We start from the raw sequence: 18,305 nt of genomic DNA on the forward strand, positions 1-18,305 counted from the left end.
AATCCACGTTGTTTGGGGGCACTAGACCCCTGGGCCGGGCTTTTACTCTTCATAAATGTGAATTTATTAGGCCCGAGCTCAAGCCCGGCCTGACCAACGGGCCTATAACATTGGCCCGAGTATAACCGTAATAAAAATCCCAATGCCCGACCTAATAGAAGAAAGAACTCACTGCCAATGACTGTGTTCGCCGGTGTTGAGTTCGCATCTGTGTGTGTGTGCGTGAGAGAGAGAGAGAGGGTTCACCAGCCGGTGCTCAGTTCGTGGTGAGATGCAATTTTGATAGTGAAAAGAGAAGTTAGTTCGCGTCTGTGAGAGAGAGAGAGAGAGAGAGGACTCACCGCCTCACAGGTGTCTGAGATTTGAAAGAGAAGAAGTGAGAAGAGGAGCGAGTGAGAGAGAGAGAGAGAGAGAGAGAGAAGACTCACCGCCGGTCTATCGAAGTTGTTATGTCGATGAATGTTCGCCAGTTCTGTGGTTGCTTGAGAGTGTGAGGAGGATGTGAAGAGAAGAGAGGTCTGGCATTGGGCAAGTGGGCAGTTTGGCTAACAGTAACAAGAAATGTGGAAAGAGATGAATGAGAAGGGTTAGGATATTAGGGTTTTTGGGTTTAGTCTATAGGTCGGGCTAGGCCAGGCCGGGCCGGGCTGGGGTTTTTGGCCCGAGGTCAAGCCCACTGGCTCATTTGCATGCTCAAGCCCGTCTGGTGGTCGAGTCGGGCTTGGCTGGCCCGTCGGGTCACCTGGCCCACGAACAAGTCTAGACGGCATGCGCTAAGGTTTCAAACCAATTACGTAAAGCCTATTTAAGTCCATAAATAGACTTATTTAACTTGCAAACTCGTGTATCACTTGAAGAGAGAAGACGTGAGGGTGGCAGCATATGTAGAGTACCATGTAAGAAATTTAGTAATTATTGTTATATTAAAAATAATTTAAAATGTAATTAAAAGTATTCTTATTGATTATTTAATAAAATATTATAATTACTATTACTAATAAATACTGTTAATTTAATTTAATTTTGGTAATTATTAATTTAATGAATATTGTTAATAATTCATATTCATAAATTTAATATTTCATTTTATATTAAAAATAACTAAATAATATTACTAAAACTATCATTAATGATTATTTAATTAAATAGTATAATTACTTACTATTATTGATAAATGTTGTTAATAACGTTCTGACAACCGACGGCTCGACCGTCCAGTTCGAATGGATGGCCTGTTCTGACAACAAAAGTTACAAGCAGAAAATTATGGAACCATTCTAGCCATCAATTTTTTGGTCGACAGTTCGATCATCTGATTTGAACGAATAACCCATTCTGACAACGACAAAAATTATAGGCAAAAAATTGAGTGTGTGAGATCCATTAAGCAGTACCATATGTTTTATGTCATTCGAGCGTGTGACTCATACGACCCAAAAATGGAACCGTTATGGCCATCGGTTTTCGGGTTGACAATTTGATTGTCTGGTTTGAATGGATGGCCCATTCTAACAACAAAAATTAAAAAACTAAAAAAAAAAACAGCCCAAAACCATTTGAATGGGTCAATGGGTTAATGGTTTGACCACTTGGGCCAATGGGTCGTTGACTAATTCAAGGGTTTTTGTCCAGGGACCGGGATTGGGGTAAAACGGAACTGGTTGCCTGGACGGTACCCATTTTGAAAAAAAAAAACAGATGACTCATTCTGACAAAAAATTGAGTGTCTGATGTCCATTAAGCAATACCATATGTGTTATGTCATTCGAGCGTGTGACTCATACGACCTGAAGACAGAACTGTTATGGCCACCAGTTTTTGGGTCGACGGTTTGATTGTTCGGATCGAAAGGATGACCTATTCTGACAACAAAAAAAGACCAAAAACCATTGGACAGGTCAATGGTTCGACCGTTGGGTCAATGGGTTATTGATCGATTCAATGATTTTTGGCTAGGGGCCAAGATTATGGTAAAGCAGAATTGGTTGCTTGGATGGTTCCCAATGAAAAAAAATAAAAAAAGGCCAAAAACCATTGAACGGGTCGATGGTTCAACCACTTGAGTCAACGGATCGTTGACCGATTCAATAGTTTTTTGCCAAAGACCGGGTTAACTCATCAACGGGTTCACGATTCCTTTCCAGTTCCTACGAAGCAGGGTCCCTCCGCTACTATCTATTTATTTAAATAACAACTTAAAGCTTAAATTTTGATAATATAACCTTAATAGAAATGATAATGAAATACTAAATAGTTTGTTTTTTTTTTGTAAAAAATATTAAATTAGTTAAATGCTAATACTTAAATATTTTAATTAATATTATCTATATATTATATTTGAAATTCACCACTTCAAATATAAAACATTATAGAAATTATAAAAATTTAAGAAAACCTTATCTTATATATATATATATATATATATATATATATATATATTTTAATTAATATTATCTATATATTATATTTGAAATTCACCACTTCAAATATAAAACATTATAGAAATTATAAAAATTTAAGAAAACCTTCTCTTATATATATATATATATATATATATATATATATATATATATATATATATATATATATATATATATATATATATATATATATATATATATATATATATATATAATATTGGGTGCTCTCTACATCTAGGAAATGGAATTTACTCATGCGAGCACTCATTTCCTATAGATAATAATAATTTTAATTACTGTAGTAATATAATTATTGATTATTACATTAATTTAATAAATATAATTAATAAATACTGATATATATTTTTAATAACTAGATATTTACATAAATTTTACTTTAAATTAAAATTATAAATATTGTTATTAAAAAATATTGTTAATAAATTTAGTAACCCAGTTAATAATTATTGATTATTATAATAATTTAATAAATATATAATTAGTGATTATAATTAATAATTACTATTATTATAAATATTGTTAATAAAAATATATTTATTTTACTTTTCCTTTAAATTAAAATTATAAATACTATTAATAAATTTAGTAATTATTGTTATATTAAAAATAATTAAAAATGTTATTAAAAGTATTGTTATTGATTATTTAATAAATTATTATAATTACTGACTATTACTGATAATTATTAATTTAATGAAGATTGTTAATAAGTCATATTCATAAATTTAATAATTACTGTTATATTAAAGATAACTAAATAATATTATTAAAACTACCGTTAATGATTATTTAATTAAATAGTATAATTACTTACTATTATTGATAAATGTTGTTAAAAACATTTTGACAACCGACAGTTCCACCGTTTGGTTCAAACGGATGTCCCATTCTGACAACAAAAATTACAAGCAAAAAATTACGAAACCATTATGGCCACTGGTTTTCGGGTCAACGGTTCGATCATCCGGTTCAAATGGATAGTCCGTTCTGAAAATAAAAATTATAGGCAAAAAATTGAGTTTGTGAGGTCCATTAAGTAGTATCATACGTGTTATGTCATTCGAGCGTGTGACTTATACAACCCAAAAACGGAACCATTCTGGCCATCAGTTTTTGGATCGATGGTTTAACCATTTGGTTTGAATGGACAGTTCAATCATTCGGTTCGAACAAATGACCCATTATGATAATAAAAATTGCAGGCTAAATATTGAGTATGTGAGGTCCATTGAGCAGTATCATACATGTTATGTCATTTGAGTGTGTGACTCATACGACCCGAAAATGGAACTGTTTTGGCCCCGGTTTTTGGGTTGATGATTCAACCATTCGGTTCGAACAGATGACCCATTCAGACAAACAAAATTAAAAATAAATAAATAAAAAAAACAACCAAAAACCATTGAATGGGTCAACGGGTTGACAGTTCAACCACTCAAGTCAATGGGTCGTTGACCGATTCAGGGTTTTCGGCCAGGGATCGAGATTGAGGTAAAGCAGAACTGGTTGCTTGGATGGTTCCCAATTAAAAAAGAAAAAAAGAAAAATAACAGACAACTCATTCTAACAACAAAAATTATAGGCAAAAAATTGAGTGTGTGAGGTCCATTATGCAGTACCATACGTGTTATGTCATTCGAGCTTGTGACTCATACAACCTGAAAACGGAATTGTTATGGCCATTGGTTTTTAGGTCAACGGTTTGACTGTTCAGTTCGAATGGATGGCCCGTTTTGACAATAAAAATTATATATATATATATATATATGTATGTATGTATATATTAGTGTAAAATACAAAAACTTCCCCTGGGTTTTCTGACTATTTTTTAGAAACCTCCCCTATATTTTTTAGAAAATATACAACTACCTCCCTCCTAGACAAAAAAGCCAACTTAATGTTTTTATTTTTTTCAAAATATCTATTTTACCCTTATATCTATTTATTTAAATGTAGATATATTAAAATATCCTCCAAAACACTGTTTATTTTCAAAATATCTATTTTGCCCTTAATTAAAATATCCACAACACATCACTCCTGGAGTAGCAGAAGCAAGGGAATCATCCCACGAGATTGCAACCTCTCCATGGATTCGCCAGTGGGGGCCTCACCACCAAACTGCAAGCTCTCAGTAGGATGGCTACTAGCTAGTCGACCTCACGTCTACCTTGCTCTGTCTCCACTCCAACGATTGAACAGAGTGAGAAGCAGGACCGTCGTCACTCGCAGGTCGCAACAGAAGAAAAGGGTGGGAAAAGATCACTACAAGGAAGGCCATTGCCCATTGGAGTTAAATATATATTCCAATCTAATGGCATGAGAGTTTGTAGTTCCTCCCCTCACTAAAAAGGAAAGTGCGGCTTCTTACTTTACAAAAAAGGAGCCATGCGCTCAAACCTTCACAAAAAAAGGAGAGTGTGTGGCTCCTCCCAATCTAATTGCTCAAACCTCTCACGAAAAAGGTTGGAATCAAAAGAAAAACAGTAAAAAAAATTGAAACTATACATGCCTAAAAAAGGTTTAAGCAAGGAAGGAACTGGGAGAAGGATGTCTGAAACCAGAAACAATGGAAAGAGAAGTAGAAGGATGAAGAATCAGAAGGTGGATTTCAGAAGCGTGCAGGAGGAAATCATCTTCCTAATCCTTGTGTAGTAAAGAAAATGACTTAGAAATTGAGATCTAAATGGTTAAATCAATCTATTGCTTAACCAATCCTTCAAGCTTTGGCTGGAAAAAGCTCTTCATCTTCTTCAACGTTGAAGGATATCCAACGATGAGTTTCTCGTGAAACCCAGGACCAATGGAGTACGTATCTGGAACCCAGGATTGGAGATCTCTTCTTCTCTTAACGCTTTTCCTTAGTCCTCACTTGGTGCTTGTTCGAACCTCTGTTCCACCATTTGCACATCAGGGGAAGAAGATGAATTGTTATTTTTTCTATAAGTTTTAGTCACATTTTAAGATGACGTGATGAATTGTTATTGGAGGTTGCATGTAGGTGGATTCAAGGGTCCATATAATGCATCCGAGAGAGAGAGAGAGAGAGAGAGAGAGAGAGAGAGAGGCTCTAGTTCTTAGTTCTCGAGAAGAAAATGAATAGTATTTTGGAGAGTATTTAAATAGATAGGCATAAGGGTAAAATAGGCATTTAAGAAAACAAACACATTAGATTGGCTTTTTTGTGTGGGAATGGAGGTAGTTGCAATTTTTTTAAGAAATACGGGGGAGATTTTTGTTAAAATGAAAACACAAAGGAGGTTTTTATGATTGCCAAAAAAACTCGGGAGGTTTTTATATTTTACCCTATATAATAAGATTTGTGCACATTCTCCAAGTTAATTTGGTTAGCATGGGTGAGTTACCCAATTAGCCCATTTCATTGACATCCCAATTAGGGGTGCAAGTTTTAACAAATTCTTCACCCAACCCGACCTAAGTTGAACCCATTATCCCAACCTAATAATTTATAATTTCCTGTGTAGTAGATTTAAATAATTAAATGGGATCGTATTCAATTATGGCCTTGTTCGCTTTTTGGTAAGTTATTTACCCGGGTAAATGTACTTACCCAATTAAGTGTTTTTTAGGAAAGACTTATCGGAATAAGTGCATTTACTCATGTTCTTTTATTTCCCATGCAAATAAGACAATGACCATTTTAGCCATAAAAATCTATTATTATAAGGGGCATTTTTGTCCCATTCAAGTATTGGCAACTTCCCCAAAGGTGGAAAAGTTATTTACCCACTTAGGAGATGAGTATCACTTACCTTGTTCCCACATAAATCTAAAAAAAGATCATGGAATTCTTGATCAATGGAAATCAAAATCCCATTTACCAAATTTCCCCTCTCAAAACCCCTGTGTACAGGCTTCAATTCATATTGACTGATTATGTGGCCATAAAAAATAACAAGACAAGTGATCTGCACTCAGCACTATCATGACCCTTGTTTCTACATAACAAGAGTGTAGGAATCTATCTTATTGATTAAATTACAAAGGAGAAAATAAAAAGCAGAAAAGATCAACTAAGATAAACATAATTAGTAATAAGTAAGTGACAGTAACTCATCTTTCACCAAGTCTGCATCAAGACATGGATTTCCTCCACTTGGGAGTGATTCTTCCTTGCACCAGCTTCGTCTTCATATCCATAGGCGTTCGACGTTCAAACCCCACTTCGCCTTCACCCTCAACCTCCTCATCCTTCTCCCCAACGCTTCCAGGTTTGAATAGAGGCATTCCTAACTTCCTCCACTTAAAGAAGCTCTTCTTCTTCTCCATGAGCTTGTCTATCTGTGCTTGCATGGAGTTGCACTGCCTCTGAAGCCTAAGAACGTCCTCGCGCAACCTCTTTATCTCTATCTGCTGAGCAGTCATGTCGCGTTTTGACATGCAGCGCGCTGGAGGCTCAGCTGCAGGGTTTGGGCTTCTGGGTCCACTAAACGAGCTGCTCCAATCAAGATGCCGATTGATCTTTGTGTGTTCAGAGAAGAGCACTTGGATTACAGCCCGCACAGGCAAGCGGTCGTTCTGCGCAGCATGGAGGGATGCATCTGGAGACAGTTTTCGGCTGTCAATCAATCTACAGAGGCTCTTCCTTTCTTGCTTGGACAAGCTTGGGTGTGCCTGCAAAGGTTTCAATTCTGTCGTAAACTTGTATCTATATATGGTGCTATCAAGCCTACTCTGAATAATCATGGCTTCCTAGAGGATCTGATGGTAGTTTAGTTACAGAACAATAATCGCTACTCCTCCCAGTTCCCCTAAAAAGTTTCTCTGTTTTCTTGAGCTGGGAACAAATTCTGTAGCTAATTATGGGTAAATTTGTTTGGGATACTGAAATGGGCTACAAACAGGGGAAGGGGAATAAAGGAAGAACTCTTCATTACTAAAAACAAGAAAAGGAAAAAGATAAACCGCATTTGTTGGTTAGTTTCTTCTGAAAGAAAATTTACCAAAACAAATGTAAGAAGATCTGATCCAAGGGAAAATTGATTCAGTCACCCAGGCACCCACCAGCTTGTAACTTGTGCAGCATGGTTGGTTGGACCCACTGAACTGAAAATAAAGTTCTGACTTCTGACCATTAAGCCCGATTATTTTTTGCAGTAACAGTTGGGTTGGGACTTTGGGATCACTTAATTAGCTCTCGCATCGCATTAGGTTCTAAGTTGTAACAGTTGGGTCACTTACTCGCAGATAAGTATCGACGGCTCGATACAACCCATCATCCATTGCACGGGCATGGCTGGGGAGAGCTCCGGCAAGAGCAGTGAACTCAGGCAATGTCAAATTGGCATCCACGGCAGCTTCTGCAAGGTAGCTATCAACAAGCTTGGCCACCTTGACCAGAGCGGCTCCACTCTTGGCTGCTTCATCCAAATTGACGAACAACCTGACCAACCGGAGAACGAGCTCAACATCTAGCAAGGTGCCACAGGTGTGACTGAAGGCCGGAATCATGAACTCCTTGAGTGAGGCCTGGTCAAGCTGGCACGATATCCTCTTCTCGAGCTCGGCACGGTAAGCAGGCTCAATTCCAACCATGTTACCAATGCGGAGGAGTCGCAGCAGGAAATTGCATGGAACAGAGTCTTTCTCAGGCGGGAGAATTCCAGCCAAAGTCTCAACGAAGAACCTCTTCTTCATCCATGAAGCAGTGACGCTCTCCGGTGATTCCTCAAAGTGAGTGAGACCCTTGCTGTTGGCCTCGTCGCCTGACAAGTCTGGGAGCCACTTGGAGGCATAGTGGGCTATGATTGAACCGATGAGATCAGGACGTACCCCTTTGGCCTTAATGCCAGAAAGGGTTTTGACAAAGTAATCCATGTCAAGGATACAGGCATCGTCGAACCAATATTCTACTCCGAACTCTGTTGCTGGCTTACCCTTCATGTCATCAGAATCCGGCAACTTCATGTTCTTCATTCCGGTGTAGCAGTAGAACTTGTTGGTTAATTTACAGATAGCGATCGAGGACTAGACAACACCAGGGTAGAAAAAGGTGAGGCTCCAGACACCCTATCTCTGCTGGAGGGTCATCAGCCAGAATTAATGACCGAAATACCCCACATATTCTACATCTACAGGCCACATGGTATGCTGTTTTCACACAAATGAAATGGCTAATTTGGAATTGTATATATAGTTTTTCTTTACCGTTGCAACTTGGAAGAATGGGATGAAAAGTTGAAAACAAAAACAATGGATAGAGTAATAGAGAGAGAGTAGTTTTTATTTTTACAGTGCTTTCTGTTCAAGTCCTTGTCATCCTTGGGTATTGTTGCAATGTAATTTTGTTCTCTAGAGAGTAGAGACCTCTCTCTCTCTCTCTCTCTCCTCTGTGTGTGTGTTTCTGACTTTTTCCCTAGTACCCAAATTGTTTCGGAATCCCTATTGTGTCACACGTGATTGAATGTGTATAATAAAGAGGTGAATGCTGGTAATGTTCAGAGATTAAGATAAAAAATATCAGAGAGTCTCACTACTCAGAACTGGTTCAATAGCTGCACATGTTTATTTGGTTGCAGCAGCCATCAAATCACAAAATAGTTGATAATTTTACCAATCTGACCATTAACATTAACTTGATGGAAGATGATCATCTCAGAGCCATAAACCGAAGTGTTGCTCATGGTCATGGATATCAGACGGTTTGCTCAACAAAACAACGAAGACTTGTAAGCTATTCACTGTGAAGACTGAAGATCAACTGAACTTTCCATGTCCAAAATGGGCAAAAGGGCCGGCGGTACACACCGCAAACAAAACGTACTTTTCTATGAAACTCCAATCACCTCCACGTGAACATGGATTTGTCTCAGTAGTCAGTACTGCTAGCTTGTGCTTAGGGGCAGGATCTCCAAAATGGACCATTAATTAATAGGTGGGTTGCATTGCAATTTGCAATACCACTTTGTATGGGCCATGCATGGGGTCTATATCTGGTCTGGCCCCATCTTTTAAGCTGTTTCCAAGTGCAGACCATCTCAGCAGGGTTCAGCCTCAGCCCACTGGCCTGGCCCTATGTTGGCATGAATGAAGCTAAGAGCCTAAGATGGCCCATTACAGCCAGGGCCAAGACAGAACCAGTCCCTGGGCTAGACCTAGAACCTTCTACCTGTCAAAGTGGGTCCTCACTCCTCATCTATGAGTCGAGTCCAGTTAGGTCCCCACACAATGTCCAAAAGTCTCTGCTAGCTAAAAGGAATAAGACGCAGCGGTAAGCTTCGACTTTCGAGTATGGGCAAGGAATAAAAATTAAGAACTGATGCGTAGAGAAAAGGACATGCACAGAGTATGACAAGCTTTTGAGAACGATCAAAAAGTTTTGCATGCCAAAATATGGAAGCAAGGAGGGTAAAACAGTAGTACCACCCTCCTTTCGCTTTGTCAATTACCATTTGTAATTTTGCAGTTTTTTTTTTTTTAATTTTCAGAAATTTACCAAAGGTTTAAAGTATCGATACCTATCACATTGTATTTTATATATTGTATCATATCCGTATGGCAATTCGTCAAAAATTCTAAATACCGAAAGTTAGGGGATATTGACGGCTTCAACCCTTAATATCCATCTTACCGGACCTGGATTACATTTGAATCCACATGGTGATTATCTCATAAATGGAATGGAAAATCACAAGTCATGTAGAGAACCCCATATACTTGTTGGAATAAGGCTTAGATGTAAGGATGGCAATTTTCCTGTAATGGGGATCCGCCTGGTCCCAAATTGGGCAGGTTTTTTTCAATCTTAAACGGGAATGGGGCAAAAATGGGTTTTGCATATAATTCTTCGAATTCACCTTAAACTCAGTGGTAAATTATTAAAATATACATAAGTTTAATATTAATTTCTAAAATATTTTTAAATTTTATCCAAATTCCTAAAACCTTTAGGATCCAATAATTTAATGTTTAAAATATCTCTAAAATGTCATAATCCATTGTTTAAAATATCCTTAAATTTTCATTATATAGTTTCCAAAATACCCCAAATATAATTCATTTTTAGGTGTTGACTCAGGGTGGAAAAAATTCAGGGATTCCCTATCCTCAATAAAGAGGAGGTGCCTTGCCCCACCACTCGGGGCAGGGCAAGGGATTTTGGATTATGGGGCGGGGACGGGGAAGGGGTGCCCCACCCCAAACCCGCCCCATTTCCATTCCTACTTAGATGATGATGAAAGGATAATAAGAAAACTGTAGATTTTATGGATTTGATTTGTGGTAATGGTGGTGGTGGTGTGGTGTGATGTGATGAGGTAGTTTATGAGATGTGACAAACCATTATGTGTTAAAAATAAAACTTTTGACCCTTTCATTCAGAAAAAATAAAAAAGAAAAAAGAAAATCCCCTTCTTGAATGAAGAATGGACACTAACCAGCATTGTATTGAGCATTTGAAAGGTTTTCTATTGGGTTCTATATGGAAAGACATCGGGAAAACTTTAGGCCTTGTTTGTTTGACGGGTTCTAGTAGGGGGGGGGGGGGGGGGGGGGGGGGGGGCATTGACCAATTCTCCCACATTCTTCTTGAGGATTTAGGTTGGATCCAAGCTAAATACGTTTTCCTCAAGTATCACTTACTTGGGTTGGTGTTACCTTTCTCCTACCACCAGAAATACCCATTAAAACAATATAGTCCAAAAAATATATAAATTTGAGTTCAAGGAGAAAAATGACAAAAGATTGAAAATTAGCCACTTACCACGAAAAATGGGTGAGGTAAAAGAATAGGGAAAAATTGAGAGGCCTAAGTAAGTTTAAAAAATAAAAGAATATTGGTAAATGACCTCTTCGTGAACTAATAAGACCTTACAATCAATCAACCTACATCAGAAAATAGATTGATGACCAATCATGTGGTATTCATTAAAATTCTTGGGGTGCTTTGATTGGTCAAAACTCTTTGAGTATTTGGATATTATAGATTTTCCCTTTTTTATTGTTTATTACCTGATTATGTGTCCATGTGTCCATCAACTGAATGCTTGAAAAGACATTTATATCCTTCATTCAATGAGCAAAACCATAATAACAATGGTACGTTCATGGTATTTTTAACTAATTTAACCAATGGAGAAGTACGGACAGGCCCAATGCAGATTTCTGTTTTCCACTACAGAACTATAAACATTCAAAATGTCAAAACCCTCGGGTGAATTGACAACAATTCTAAGCTGGCACCCACCCCAACTGTACTATGGGCCTAGAAATCCTGACCTTGGGCTGAATCGTCATTCTCCCTTTAATCAATGCCATGCCATGTAATAAGGATAGAGAGGTAGGTAAGGTGTGAAGAGAGGAAAATAAATAGATTGGATTTTATTATTTGTTGATTTGGACGTAAAGTCATCATATTAACATCAGTAAAGATGCATAGGATGTGAGTGATTTTAGCACGTAAAATTAAGGTTCAAAACATTGATACTCAAAAAATTGTGTATCATGAGTTTTTAACAATCTATACTCTTTTTTTCTTTTTTTTTAGTTTTTTCAGTTTGATAGTTTACATATAGGTATGTGAAAATGGCTATTGACATTTTAAATTATTAAAATCTGCAACCTTGACACTGATACGATAAGCACAATACAATGAGAGAAATATGATACTTAGAACATTACATAAAATTCTTAGTGAAAATATACGAAAAAAAAAAACTGTTAAAAATTATAGGGTGAGATATTCTTGGTCTTTCAGAGAATGTGGTTAATTGGGTTGTCCTAATCAGGACCCAACCTTGAGTTATATTTTGGAAGGACATGATTAAATGGGCCATACTGTGTGTGTTTCCAGTTTTTCGGGTGTGATTAGGTCATATTATGATAGGCATTAAGGTAGTACTTTTCTCTAACTAAAGAAAAAAGCACTACTCTTTTATATATAGTTTCTTCATTATGTGGACCTCTGTCAAGAAAAAGAGGCCCTCATCTGTTGTTTTCATAGAGAAGGGCCAGAAGGCCCATTAATACAAGTTTGTCCCTATTTACAACTCCCCAGTTGGATTCAGTGCATTATTGATTCAAATCTAAGATTCTTTTTTTTTTTTTTTTGGTCATCCAAACTTTTCTATATAAAAGAGGTTTTTTGTTCACTCTAAAAGAGAGAGAACAACAAAAACCAAAAACACTTGTCACACAATAATAGGTTAGTATTAAGTATAGAAAATCTGGATTCCTCTCCAATACACCCATGTTTCATAAATGGGTACATTGGCCGTGAAATAGACAGAAAATGTTTTTTTTTTTTTCCCCTTTTGTCTTGAATCAAACTACTTTTGGTCTATTTGTTCAGAGCGTGCTCCAATTGAGATATGAGAGAGATGCTTCAAACACCCACCATCCAGAAAAAAAAAAATGAAATGACATCCACACAAGCAACAAAATTACTGGTGCACATGAAAATCTTATTAGTGTATAATAAACCATGTATAAAAAACACTGCATAAGAAAGGACCCACCTGGGATGATACTATGTTGTATAAATCATAGAATTGCTTATACCATAGGTGTTTGAATTTTCCGTGGTTGTGTTCGTGTTTCATTGGTGTACAAACAAAATCAATTGAAAGGCATTTTCATTTTGTTGTTGGTTAATAGTTTCACAAAAATCCTTATTCTTTTTAACACTCAGATAGATAGTTCTTTTTGAACAAAATTAAATAGTTCAAAAAGAAGGCTGAGGACGGATAAGTGATCCTATGTATCTCGAACCATATTCTTATATTATGTGAAATGTAATATTATATAATATATTAATAAAGTATATATAGATATATTTATATATAATGTATGTATGCATTTTTACATATTATACTAGCGGAGGGGGCCCTGAATTATAGGGGCTCGCTCATAAACTATCAGGCTCAAGCTCGGCTCAAGTCAAAAGTTTGGAAGTTCGAGTTGGCTACCTTTGATTGTAGGTCTCTCAAGTAGCTGAGGTGCCGACTCGAGGTCTCCCTCAATTGTCGAGGTGTCAAATCAAGGTCTCCCTCAACTGCTACAATGTTGAGCTGAGGTTTTCCTAGCAAACGAGGTGTCGAGCTAAGGTCTCCCTTAATTGACAAGGTGTTGAGTTGAGGTCTCCCTCAATTGTCGAGGTGCTAAGCCAAGATCTCCCTTAGTGATTGGGGTGTCGAGCCAAGGTCTCCCTTAGTGGTCGAGGTGACGTCTAGCTCAAGCTCGATTCGAATTAGAGACTTGAGCTTGAGTTCAGAAATTTGAGCTCGACACAGTTTGAATTTGACTACCTTTGATTACAGGTCCCCTAGCAGCCGAGATGCCGAGCTGAAATCTCCCTCAGCTGGACGAGAGTGGCACTCTTGTAATTTATAAGGAGAGAGAGAGAGAGATAGAGAGAGAGAGAGAGAGAGAGAGAGAGAGAGAGAGATGGCACTCTTGTAATTTGTAAGAAAAAGTTGGTAAGAGAGAGTGACATTCCTGTAATTTGAAAGAAAAAAAGCAAGAGAAAGAGAGGTGGTAGGAGAGAGTGACATTCTTGTAATTTAAAAGAAAAAAAACAAAAGAGAGAGAATTGGTAGAGAGTGACATTCTTTTAATTTATATGTAAAAGAGCAAAAAATAATATTAGATTCCATTTCCCTCATCCTAAGGACTTCTTACATACACATTTCAGCTGAATATATTTATATAGATTATATATTATTATGATAAATAAATAATCATACGAACATAGTTGAATGACGGTAGACAAAATGCTTCTACACATCTAAGTGTTGAATCCAAACAATTAACCGTGAATATAACAATAATTGTGGTTCCATATAAATGAAAACACAACTACAGCCATGCATAGCAGAAGACCTATGATGGTTCTGGTATGGTTTTGAAACACAGTCAATCATACCAGAATCGTTTCTTTTCTTCTTAGTGCATCTATTTCTTCAGTGTGTATTAAAACCACATGCAAATGTTTTATCTTTTAATGAAAAGAAGAAAACAAAGACCTAATACAAACGGGGCAAGGCTAGACCCTAATTAGAATATGCAGAACATGAGGTTCTCCAGAAAATCAGCACAACTTTAGAATTTGAAGAATCTCCTTTTTCTTTTTCTGATGAGTTCTTTGAAAGATCTCCTTCTTTAGTGTCTTCTACATTCAATTATGTTAGGTGGCCAAAAGCCCCCCAACATGTTTGTCTTGTTGCCCTCTTTTTTTAATGATAATAAATTTTTGTTATAAAAGTATGACTTTGAACAATTAAACTGGTGAAAGTAATGTTGATATGAACCAGAGAATTGGACATAAAGTAATGTTGAATAATAGTTCATTTGTTTTCCCCTCTCTCTTTCTCATGTCACTCAACTAATATGTTAAGAAAATGTGTGTTTTCTTCTTCTTTTTTTTTTTATCTCATATGCTTTAACCAAAAAATGAAAATACATTTAGATTTTGAAATCTTTTTATTTTTACTTCTTTTGAATGTCTTGACTCATTGGTTAGATATAAAAATTAAAACTTTTCGAGGGTGCTGTGTTTTCTGCAATGATTTTGCTCTGCCAATGAAGTGCTTTTCGTTGAACTGAACTCTATTTGACTTTTTTCTAGGGATCAAAATGAGAAACAATACCTACCCACACCAAAGACTATCCGATTTAACCAGGGATGTTTTGGTTATTTTATTTTATTTTTTCTTTTCAATGTTTCAGAAAAAACATATGAGTATTTTGATAATTTTATCGCGCCCCACAACATTAATTAACAGCACTGGACCGAGGTATCTATTTCTGCAAGTGTCAAAAGGATAGCTATGCTATCTATCACAACCCCCAAAGTGCAAGTTGGACGGCCGACGGCCTTAGTTTGAGCATTTCCTAAGAAATTAAAGGGACCTTGCATGAGGTATCAGGCCCAAAGCGGTTAAATTATTGAAATAACCTGACTTATAACTATATCTGATCATGGACCGGGCCAGGTTAGGCTTTGTCTCTGGATTAACAGAATATATTCAGGCCTGTTCGATTCTTACATAAAGTCCGAAACCCAAGCTCGAACCTGAATCCGGTAAATTCAAAAAAGATTTTTTTATTCAATAAAAAACTGTTTCATTTATACTAAAAGACCTCAAAAGTCATAACTTAAAAAACAATGAAAGAAATTTTACTATTATTTGAAGAAAAAGAATAATAAAGAAAATATTATAATATATTATTAATTCGGGCTCGGACTTTTTTTGAGAAAATTCAACCCAGACCGAAAAAAAAAGATTAGACTCAGTGTTTTAGCCTAAGCCCGCAGGCCTGAAATCCTGTGTAAACCCGACTTAAATCGAGCCGGATTGTCCCTTCGCATTACCCAGCCCATAAACAGATCTACTTACTACCCCTGAATATTTATTGGGCAGTTAAAGAGGATTAGTGTTGAATGAAATGGCCCAACGAGATGGCAAGACTGTTCAACCTGCTACCAAGTTAAAAGTAAAACCCCAACCTGTGATTCAAGCCAATTTCCTAATTTTACCAAACATCTGATTTAAGGAGTGACCGGTTGGTAGGTTGTTTTTCCGCTTAAATAGGTTCATTTTTTACTTTTTGTAAAAAAGTTCGTTTCCAAATAAAAAAAAGGAAGAAAGACCCTTCTAGAAGCATAATAGCAGGATAACTTTTGTGTTTCTAAAACCGGAAATACATGTTAACAAGCAACTTTTGCTTTTTTCTCGGTTTCTCCTCTTAAACCCGCTTGAAAACAAAATAAACTCACCAAATACATACACATTTAATACAGACGAGGCTTTCAGATAAGTGCCGCGTGCCAGCTACGGCTGTCAATGAGCTCTAAAATTCGATACCTAAGGCTGTATTTGGTTTGAAGGAAAAAAAATACGAAAAGAAAGAAAAAAATAAAGAAACTTTTACATTTTCCTTCCTTTCTTTACCTTATCTTTCAAACCAAACATAGCTCAATGGGTTTTGGATCAGATTTGTATTTAAGGTTAAGGCGCTTCAATCTTAAACGGCAACTCAACACTCATCATTGTGATCATAAACCTGTTTGGTTGTAAAAAGTAAAAACTACTACTGAAGAGGTGGTTTCTGCATTGTTTTCCCCTGAAATGAAATGAATGAATCGGTTTGTGCAGCTCACTGCCGCATGATGTCTTGTAACTTCTCAAAACACGTTGTGCCATTGTGTCGTGTTGCAGCTTCCACCATAAACGGGTCATATGCCAAACATGTGTTTTTACGTTGAAGTATAAATGCCAACGTGGAGAGCGTCCCAACCTCAAACTGCAACACAGTGAAGCTATACCAAACCTTGTAACATGATGTGTCCAGAACATTTTTGTTTAGAACCTATTAGGGGTGTTCAACAACATGGTTGGTTTTGTTTTTCAAAATAAAAACAACTGACACGCCAGCAAAAACAATACAACTTTTCTCACGTGATTTTGTTTTCCAAAACAAAAACAACTGACATAGTAGCAAAAACAATACAACTTTTCTGATGTGGCAGTTGCTTTTGTTTCCATAAACAAAATTAAACAACTATGTTATTGAATACCCCTAAATTCCTAGCCAGGAGATAATCCAAATTGCACTAGCACTAGCACTAGCACATATGGTATTTAACTATGTACACTTGCCAATTTTCTCGATTTATGAGGCTTTTGCCTGGTTGTAGCCAAATGAGGGCCCATTTAGTCCACAGTCAAATCAGAATTGGAATGGTCTATTCCCCTCATTTGTTTTGTTTAAATAAAAATTCAAATTCAATTTGGTTGGAAAGGGAATGGGATTTTTATTCTCAAGAGAGGGGGAGGGAATGGCGGCCATTCCACCAGGAATGAGAATCAAGAATGGGATTTTGATTCCACCCAACCAAAATAATTGGAATCGGAATGGGCCTTTCAGATTTCAACTCCAACTCTCTATTACTGGGAACCCCCTTCACACAGGTTGTGGGGGTTATGGTTGTATGGACAGGCTATTCACGATCTATGGCCCCATGAAACCAAAATATGACATAGAAGAATGTAAAGATGACAGGGACCAGTTCCTACTTTCATTCTGAATCTGTTGTACTAGGGATTCATACACATGAATAGATCTTATAACCAATTACAAGCAAATACACCAGTGTTTCATACACATAAAACCCACATAACAACCCATTAATCATACACGCATGTTGATGTAGGGTGATTCGGCCCGACCTAGTAATTAGGGGGACACGTGGACATGATCTAACTGACAGGATAACAGTTGCAAGCCCACCTCAGGGGCTTATGAGTATTGTAGGGAGACAGGCTACCTCAAAATATGACATGTAATAATCCTCACCACTACACCATGTTACCACAACATATCAAAATAACATCGGTTGTCAGCCCAAGATTTAGAAAAACCAGCTCGGTCCATGATCAACCCAAATACTTTGAACCTTGATTGTATGCATATATTAGTAAATGAGCCCCATACTCAGTATGGAAAACTTAAAGGCTATGCTTGGTTTGAAAGAGAAGGTAGAGAAAGGGAATTTGTATACGTTTTTCTAGTAAAAAATGGATATTCTCGGATGGATGAGTGAAAAAAAATTAAAATAGAATAGGGGTAAAAAATGTAATCATTCAAAAGTAGAAAAAGACTACCAATATAGTCTATAAAAAATTATTTATTGCAAGTTGAAGGGCTAAAAGGGCCAAGGGTAGACCAGAAAGGACATGAGCCTTATAAATGATTTAAGTGCCCATAGTTTAACAACATACTATGGTTTTAAAAAACAAACCGGAAATAGAACCATTCTAGCCACCGATTTTTGGGTTAATGGTTCAACCATTCGGTTCAAATAGATAGCCCATTCTAACAACAAAAATAAAAAAATAATAATTA

General features: G+C 36.7%; 1 protein-coding gene across 1 annotated transcript; it reads right to left on the bottom strand.

The window, feature by feature from the left end:
* Window positions 1-6,310: 6,310 nt before the first annotated feature.
* On the bottom strand, window positions 6,311-8,862 carry LOC148869294 (coleoptile phototropism protein 1-like). Its single transcript, XM_088973419.1, has 2 exons — window positions 7,644-8,862; window positions 6,311-7,076 (listed from the first exon to the last, which is right to left on the bottom strand). The coding sequence occupies exons 1-2, from the start codon at window positions 8,376-8,378 to the stop codon at window positions 6,537-6,539; spliced, it is 1,275 nt and encodes a 424-aa protein (XP_088829545.1). The 5' UTR covers window positions 8,379-8,862; the 3' UTR covers window positions 6,311-6,536.
* Window positions 8,863-18,305: the final 9,443 nt, after the last annotated feature.

The sequence above is a fragment of the Nelumbo lutea genome, chromosome 2 (genome assembly GCF_056320005.1).
Source record: "Nelumbo lutea isolate HS-2025 chromosome 2, American lotus-T2T, whole genome shotgun sequence".
In the NCBI taxonomy this organism is placed as follows: domain Eukaryota; kingdom Viridiplantae; phylum Streptophyta; class Magnoliopsida; order Proteales; family Nelumbonaceae; genus Nelumbo; species Nelumbo lutea.